The sequence below is a fragment of the Condylura cristata genome, unplaced genomic scaffold (assembly GCF_000260355.1).
Source record: "Condylura cristata isolate star-nosed mole 26May11 unplaced genomic scaffold, ConCri1.0 scaffold00021, whole genome shotgun sequence".
NCBI lineage: Eukaryota > Metazoa > Chordata > Mammalia > Eulipotyphla > Talpidae > Condylura > Condylura cristata.
In genome coordinates, this window is record NW_004567122.1 from 24,152,746 (window position 1) to 24,161,976 (window position 9,231).

Genomic DNA, 9,231 nt, shown 5'->3' on the forward strand with positions numbered 1-9,231 from the left:
TTCAAATAAGATAAAAGAATTTTCAATAAATATATAAGCATTTCCATCCTCCATATACAAAATTTCCCAAAACCATTCAAAACGGAGGTTAGATAGAAATTTTCAGAACTGTGCTTACCAACCCCATATCTGGGCCTTAAGGTGGTGCCGTTTTAGGCACAGCCATTTGGGCCAGTTCTGTTGGTGAGCCCTGTCCCACCCCACCCCCCCCTCCCCCCTCCCCACCCTAGCCCAGTACTGCTGAATGCTCATGTCAATGATTTGCCAGGTGTGTGCATAAAGTTGTTATATGGGGACACTTCTTGAACAGCAACAACAACTCAACAGTATGGATAATCATGGCATTGGTTTGGAAGGCAGCATTTCCAAATAGATACTTTCCGGAGAAGAACACAGCAGGCAGAAAATTCCAATGGTTAAAAGCTGAAAAGAAATCCCATGTGGAAGCAGGAAGAGGTAAAACAGTATTACTAGAATTTCTGGGTGGGAACTTTTCCACAATCGTTTACAGAGCTTTATTCTTTTTCAGAATGGCAATTTATCCTTAGGTGAGTGCTTAAATGGTGACAAGGAGAGATCAATGCTGACATTCCCAAAAGTCAGTATCATCACATGACGGTTATTTAAGGCTGTTGGACTGTTTAGATATCTTTAAGACTCGGTTTAGGCTTAATGCATTCTGTGACCTAATTCCATCGCAAAGAAGAGAGCTAGATACTTCACCCATCCCCTTTTCTGGAGGCAGTTTATTTATTTACTTTTTTTTCCCATTAACCATAGGGCCCGTCTGAGTAGAATCTGCATCTACTTGACCAACGGTTAGTAATTTAATTCCTCTCACTTGCCAACATGGGGCTAGGAGGGATCTAGAGGTCTATGCTGAATTTCTCTATTAGTGAATAAGTGAAAGATAAGCTCACAAACATAACCAATTTAGCCTCCTGTCACTAATATTCCGAAGTCATTCAATACTTAACTCTTCTGTCATCCTTAGATGTGCAATATTATTACTGGAAAGAAGTCTGCCTCTCCCACCACATTGATAACATGAAATTGAAATGAAGTCAACTAAAATTGAAATGAGTTATAGGAGTCTATATGGATTTGAAATGCTGTGCTTCCCAATTTAGATTTCAATGAAAAAAACAGCATAAGCTGCTTAAAACACATATTCCCAGGTGTTCCTGGGACCCAGAGGCAAACTCCTATAATTCAAAATACATAATGAGGCCATTTTGTTTAATTAGCAACTGGAAAATTTAAATCCTTCCCACCCTGTAAGAGCCCCATTACACTACAGAAGGGCTCAAATATATTTTAAAAGTTAATTTACTACAAATCATAGTAATTAAGCTTTAACAATCTAAAAGGAATACACATTGCACCCTTGAACATTAATATTCAAGGTGTCAACAAGAAAGTGTCTTAGATCAATTTAATAAATAATGTGGAAATAGTTGCACTAAGCTAAAATACTAAACACACACATTTTGACAAACTAATTCATGTTTTCATACATACATACATACATATATATAAAGTGTATGTGTACATAATTTTAAAATCCAAAGTTGCATACCCTCACATCTAGAAGAGCACGCAGTGTGCCTCTCCTCTACACAACTAGGCATCACTGACTGGAGCAACCACTGGCTGCTGTCAAATTCCAGAGTGCTGTCTCTAGAGCCAGAACTTTCATGGAGAACAGGTGCCTTTCGTAGGCTCTTGCTTCACAATGCAAGCTCATTTAATAACGGTAATTTCCCAAAGTTTCTGTCATTGTATCACAATGATGCTGTTTGATCTAGCCAATTAAACCTTTCTTTAATGAAAAGAAACAGACAACAATTAAAAAACAACAACAATGGTGAATCTAATAAAGCCACAAGTGTGTCATTCAAAGAGCAGCCCAGATGCCTACGGATCCATCAGTAGGAGAGCTCCCAGAGCACAGGAGTGTGTGGGCATGTGCACCCGTTATAGATTGCTTTCTCATTGGAGGTTTAATTTAGTGATGGTCAACCTTCTCCACTCTTTAGCAACTCTATAAATTATCTGAAGTGCTCACTGCTAATGGAGTCAGTTCTTGGCTATTTGCCCAGAAAAAAGGTGGTACTGTGGCAAGAAATAGGTTGAATGCTTCCAAACTGGACCTGGGCTGGACTGTGGAAGTGTGAATCACCTGGAGGGGAGTGCTCCCCACAGCCCAGTCCAGGTTGGGCAAGACTACTGCGGGACAACTTCATCCACTGCAATCTGTTAGCTGGTTGCCTGTAAAGAGTCCAATGGTGTAGGCTGCTGCCTCCTGGCATACAAGTGTGGTCTTAAAGAGCAGTCAACAGAGCAATTTTTAAAATAGTTGCCATTTCTATAACTAACTATATTAAGTACAAGTCTCTGACCAAGTATTTAGCCACTTGTCAAATTCAGTTTGAAATGCTTAGAGAACACTGAAGACACCTACTGAGGAAGGAGGAATGGTCACCTGTAAAGGAGTCCAAAATATATGCTGGAGCAGATGAAGACCCAGACAGACTTCTGAGAAGAGAGACAAAGGGGAAGAAGTGATATTGCCACAGACTACTATTACATTGACAATTCAATTATTTAGGATAGGATTTTGATCCACTGCCCATTACTACCTGGTAGGAAAAACCCTCCACAATGAAAACTTGATAACTATAGGGATTCACATAGATTTAGAGTGTGAGTATCTTAGAGCAGCACCATAAAACAGGCAGAAAACTCTGCTTAAACGAAATCATCAATGTGATCCCAGAAACCTTCCTGCTGCCTCTCAGGACACACACCAGACTAGAGCACACTGAAACTCACAGGTGCCCTTTTTCCATTTCTAAGACATCACTGCAAATTAAGAAATCACAATCAGAGGAATCAGGAGGACATACATCTATGTGATTAACAGTGGCAAATTTCTTACCAACTATCACCGATCACTGAGAAGTTGTCCTCTTAAGGAAAACTGTTCAAAAACACACTAGGATTACATCAGAAAGATACCAGAGGCAATTTCTCCAAGGGAAAAATGTTAAATTCAACATAATTTGTCAACTTCAATCTTCAATAATATGCAAAAAAATATCTGAGGTACAAAACTTTCAAGAAACTCATTTATAAACATGGAGGCCACAGGACAATGAAAGTTCATTAGCTCCAGAAAACAAGTGTAAAAGAGACTCAAACACAGAGGATTCACTGCATCACTGCACTTGGAGATTTTCTGTCTTTCCTTTCCCATTTCAAGCGTAAGCAATCATCTATAAATAGCATGGCAATCTTTTTTTTTTTTTCTGATTGGCTAGATTCATTTTATGGAATTGGGAGAACAGGCTATTTTTTGAAGCAGCATCATGCAGTAGGTTAGACTAAGTCATGTACCAAAGCATTAGCTTTTCTGAAAGAATTCATCTTTATGTGACCATATAAAGATTTAAAAGGAAAGCAATTTTAACATCATTACTGCAGAAGACCAACTGTATGGGTGATCTGGTCCTAGTGTAAAAATTCTTCTGTAAACAATCCATAGAGTCTTCATTTAAAGGTAAGATTTAAGGCACACCAGACATGATAGGGGCACTAAAAACAAACGATAGAGGGTACATTTCTCACTATTCATTCCTATATGCACCTTATAGGGAAAGGTTATTTTGATATACAACTCTTACAGAGGTGACTTCTTAAGCTCTACCCCTGCACCCCTCCCCTTTCCAAGAGAGCACACATTGAACCAAGTTAGATACTTTTCTAATGTGAATTTTCTGATCCCATCAGAAACACAATATTGATAAGGGCCTTCATAATACAAAAGAAGTAAATACAAGATAGTTTTTAAAAAATTCATCATCTCCACATCAGGCATTAGAACCCTAAGTTGTAGAGCAAAAAGCACACATACCAGAACTCCAGTCCATTCTGAGACCAGTCACTGCATGCTCTTCTCAGAGCACCAATCTGCTGCAGGGGGTTATGTTTACAAAAAAGTTCTGAAGAGACACTTTATCCTTTAAACATCATCAGTAAGAGATACAGGCAGCAACCCTCAGGAGCTGGCTCATCCATTGTTCAACAGTAACTTACTGTTCAATTAAGTGTCAAATGATTAGCAAACAAAACAAAACAAAACAAAAAACAAAAAAAACCCCACATGGTTTTAATAAAATCCACAAAGTTCAAGATTGTCCTTTTATGAAACCCTTCACATGATATGCTTCTCCTAGGAAGTTTGCCTGCCTTCTTTTGTAATGCATTTGATGCAAGCTATAGTCACCTTGTGATTGCTAGTGTTATTAACACACATTCACATTTCTTGAAATAATGCATACCAAATGAGACATTTCATTTTACATCCATGTAGAATGCCATCTTCTCGTATTTAAGTGATTTTTCATGTGTAGAAGAATATCCTTAATACTATGTATAAATTCTACAATAATAAAATTGTAGTTAAGATTTGAAATAATTTCAGGTAGTAGGCGTAGAAAGAACATGTCCATATTTTAGAAGAACCATCTCTTACTCTTAGAAGAGTTATGACAAAAAAACATTATTAGGTAACAAAGCTCCCAAAGTATATAAATAAAAATGCCTACATTACATTTATGCTAAATATTCAAGAGTAAATTTATAGGCAGAAATAACTAAGTATTTAACTACCCCCAATCTGGGAACATAAAAAAATTAAAATAAATAGAATTTCAACTGATTAGTTATAAACTGCAACAGTAATTTCAATCTTAGTACAGATTACTGAAACCATCTTTTCAATGTGCTGCAGATTTAAAAACATTTAAATAAAATTTTCACATTGGGAATATTGAAGGGGTCAACTGACGTGATGGTTTTGGGTTATAAAAAACAACGCATGAACCAGGGAGGAGAAAACCATTCCTCATTCTTAGTGTCGACTAAGTGGCGTGTTATGGCAGTTTTCCTTCGTGATGTGACACAGTGTTGTGGAGAAAATCAGAGGCAACGAGAATGTGTTCGGTTCAAGATATCAACTTGGCATCCTGGCGAAGCCAGTGTAGTCCCTGCCGGGTGTAACGAACTAGGTCTGTCATGATGCTTGCATTGAAGATGAGAGGGCCCATTACTTTATCCAGTTCAGCAAAGAATTCTAGAAAAGCAAAAACACTTATTAAATCATACAACTCTGAATCATTGCTTTAAAATTTTCTCTAGATTGTAGAAGATATCATATGAAATTTAAAAACACTGCTTCCTCCACTAAACTGATAACTGTCCATGTTTTAGAAGAAGCTATCTCATAGTGTCTCTCTAGTTTAGTCATAAAACACTTTAAAAGGCCTATATGGTCAGGAATCACGTGCTGAATGAACAGAATTGTACTGAAAGAAACTAAAATTGCCACGTTATGCAGGAAAATCATTAGAATGGAGATCTAGTACTACAGTATACTGCTACTTAAACACTCTCTGAACTGTTTCTGTATAAGTAAGAGGTGCAAACAAAAAATTGTGTGCTTCACACTTTTCTTAAGAGTACCTTATAGAGGAGGTTAGAACTTGGGGTAGCTTGTATTTAACCTTTCTGTTATGAACATATACCAGGCAAGATTGGTAAATTAAATCTCATTTTAGACAATAGTTTTAAAATGTAAGGAACAGAAGTAAAAGGATTATTTTTAAATGAACAAACACAAGTTTATATATGCATGAGGCTGGGAATAGGGAGGGAATGACAATAACTAAATTTGATCCTAATACAGTTTGAGGAAAAAACAGAGGAATGGAGGACTCAGTAAGGAGTTTTTACACATGCAGAGAGAAAAGGTCATTCTCGTGATTAAAACCTCAGGCTATTCAAACATACAAGAAATCAACAGTAAAGGAGAGAAGGGTTTTTTTTTTTTAACAGAATTCCAACTAATGAACACTGAAGAAATGTCAGAATAAAAATATCTTGCTAAATTTCCTATTTCCTAACTGAAAAAAATAATGGTCCAGTGGATGCTAAAATCCTAAGTTAAAGTTTCACAGGGACTCATATATCAAGCTGATCAAGATCACACTACCTGAATGAACCAATGGTTGTATCTTACCATCACTAAAAAAGGACAGCCATTATATGACTTATATTATTATGTAACAGGAAATCTACAGTACCACCACCTACAAAGCATTCTTTTTTTTTTAAAAGAATGCTTTATTTATGCTTTTTAAAAATTTGTTTATGCATACAGAACTGGAATATAGGCCAGAGGTACTGGTTGGTGAGAGGATTCACTAGAGTTAAAGTGGGGAGCAGAACAGAAGTACACTGCTGAGGGGAGCAGCGGGCAAGACAGGAGAGGTCTGCAGTGCCATGTGGGTCACCTCCCTGACCAGGGATCGAATGCATGCTGAAGTGGCTATAGCTAGTTTTATAGTGCTGTGCTATAACCTGCTGCACCACCAGAGAGGGCCCACCTACAAAGCATTCTTACCTGCCAATATAAACTTGAATCTAATCAAGTCTCAAAATACAATTTTTTTTTATAGAAGTTAAATGACACCATGAGGAAGTAGTCAGTAGTCCATTCTACAGTTTCTCCTTGACATCAATAGCATGGCCAGGGGGAAAAAAAAGAGTGGACAAGGGGAACATATTTAACACTGATGATGGATCCTGTCAGAAAAAAGTGTGTTTGAGATAACTGAGATGTATAATGGTAGACTATATATCAAGCGATATATAGTAGATATTGTTAACTTTGCTGGTTATGTTAGAGGTATGATAGTCATGTTTTCACCTGAATCACCTAAAGAGGCATACCAAAGTCTGCTCAGAGGCAATGTCATAATACAGTTTTGGCTTTAAAATTCTCCAGGGGAAAAGAAAGTGAGGTGGGTGGGGAGTGGGGAGAAAGAACAAGAACAAGATTAGTAAAATGTAGTGTTGAGGGCCCTCCCTGGTGCACAACAGGTTAATGCACAGCACTGCGAAGCTAACCTCAACTGCCTCAGCACAAGTTTGAACCCTGGCCAAGGTGGTGACCCACATGGCACAGAAGACCTCTCCAGCCTGCTTCACCTGCTGCTCCCCTCAGCAGTGTACTTCATCAATCTGTCTGTTCTGCTCCCCACACTGTCTCTGGTGAATCCTCTCACTGCTCCTGTACCTCTGGCCTGTACCCCAGTTCTGTATGCATAAATAAATCTTAAAAAAATAAAAGTAGCATTGTTGAACTGAAGCTCTTTCCTTTGGCAATGTTTGGAAATTGCAATACAAAAAATGATACAGAATGGAAAAATTACAGTAAAACTGAGGCAAGAAAACTGGTATCAGAGAAAATGGAACAAAAGCAGAGGGAGTTATTTTAAGTAGCTTTATAACTTTTTGTGAGCAGTACTGACAGCATTTATACTTTCTGCTGGGGATTCCCTTCTATAGTTCTTTCACTATTTCCCTCGTCTTGTTTTACTGAGATATAATTGACATACTTCACTGTGTAGGTTGAGGCATTAAGCCTTGATTCACATATATCGTGAAATGATAATTGCAGATGCAGCTAACATACATAATTGTCATCTGACGTGTTCATGTAGTAAGTATATAAATATATGCTGACAAAAGGGCAAGATAGGCTCCTTTAGTACCACCCTAGAAGGGATATACCTGAGTAAAAGGCTACACAAACATATATGCTAATTACATCTATTAGAGTAAGTGAGCACTTACCGCTAAAGGCATTAAAATATTTTGTAATTCTCAATGTAAAGTTACAAAGCCTCATATGACCTAATATTAAATACAAGAAAATTATTTACTTTTTATTCTCTTTTATCACCTGTTTCTTACAACATTCACCTAAAAATCCAGTATGAATGTACTCTTATAAAACATCATATGAACAAATGTAGAGCTATAATCACATGAGCAAATGTAGAGCTATAATCCTATGCTTACAGTCAAATTCCTATTAACCATCCTCAAGTAGAACATGTACTTTATTACTTTTATAGTAAGCTCTGCATTTAATGTGCCAGAATAGAGGCATATCTGTCTTAGAACAAAAACTATTTTTGTCTTAATTTGTGTCACCAGTATAGTGAAAGCTATGTTTTTTTTTATCAAGTTCAATATATTTAGTATGACTACAAAGAAAAGGAAATTAACAAACACTTATCATTAAGTCTAGACGAGAGAATAAACCAAATGCAGGCCAGACCATATTTAACTAGATAATAAAAGCTCCTTTAAACAACTAAATCCCTTAATCAAAGTTTCTCCAACCTTTTTGCTCTTTGGAAAGCTGTTCAGCTTGGTCCCAAATTTCAGTGGCATAGAGGAAGTTGGATGTAACCTGAACATAGCTGGCTGCCATCTGGTGGATCCTCTGTGGAATGGTCACTGAAGAACCACTTGCTGAAGCACTACTGGCCCCAGAAGAATAATTTCCTGAATTGCCTGGTGACAACTTTGGTGACACAGGGGAAGGCATTCCAACAGCTTTGCTACATAAAGAAAAACAGGAAGCTTGTTTACAAGGATATGGTGAACATGATAAAATCAATTTATTATTGGCTCTTTCTACACAGACACTTTTAAATTTTACATTCTTTTAAGAAGGGACCCCAGAGAAGTACATTTTCTTCTATGTTAGTACTTAGTTCACTAAAGATTTAGTGAATTATAATCTTTTTTAGACTCTATATTAATGAATGGCAACAGCACAAGAGATGGGAAAAAAACTGAGGTAGTCATGTATATTGTTAGTAACAGTTCAAAGACTTAGAAGCTGGGTTCTTTTGTCCCAGTTAAACATACTTTCCATCTGTTTTGGAATATAATTAACTACTTCTCAAATTGTTTTGTAGAAAGTTGGTGGAATTTAATAACAACCAAAAATTGTGGTAATAGACAGTAACATCTTATTGTTAACTTCATAATTTCTGGTACTTTCCTAGTTTAACCAAGTTATTCAGAATTTACCAATGGTACAGCTTTCTCAATCAATGGTGATCATTTTAAGCTTCTTGTCAATTAATATTTCTTAAAACACACACACTGAAATCTGGCAGGTTCATTTCAGTGGTATTAAAGTTTGTGGAAATGGCCAAGAGCATTAAAAAAAGAATATTAAAAAAGGTTTTGGGGATGGGGGTGGAAGGGACAAGGTGGGGTGGGAATCACTTTTTTGTTAAAAACATCTTAAAAATGTATTGGTCCTCCCTGGTGGCACAGCGGGTTAAAGCACAGCACTGAGAA

The 9,231-nt window shown here is 37.0% G+C and overlaps 1 protein-coding gene across 3 annotated transcripts in view; it reads right to left on the minus strand.

Annotated features, from left to right (window-relative positions):
- Positions 1-225: 225 nt before the first annotated feature.
- AFF4 (AF4/FMR2 family, member 4) overlaps positions 226-9,231 on the minus strand; it is a 76,433-nt gene continuing 67,427 nt past the window's right edge. For all 3 annotated transcript variants that reach the window (XM_004686716.2, XM_012727957.1, XM_012727956.1), the window contains exons 20-21: positions 8,257-8,477; positions 226-5,137 (exon numbers count right to left, since the gene is read on the minus strand). In XM_004686716.2, the coding sequence (XP_004686773.1) occupies positions 5,010-5,137; positions 8,257-8,477 (349 nt within the window). In that variant the 3' untranslated portion in view covers positions 226-5,009. The remainder of the gene's footprint in view (positions 5,138-8,256; positions 8,478-9,231) is intronic.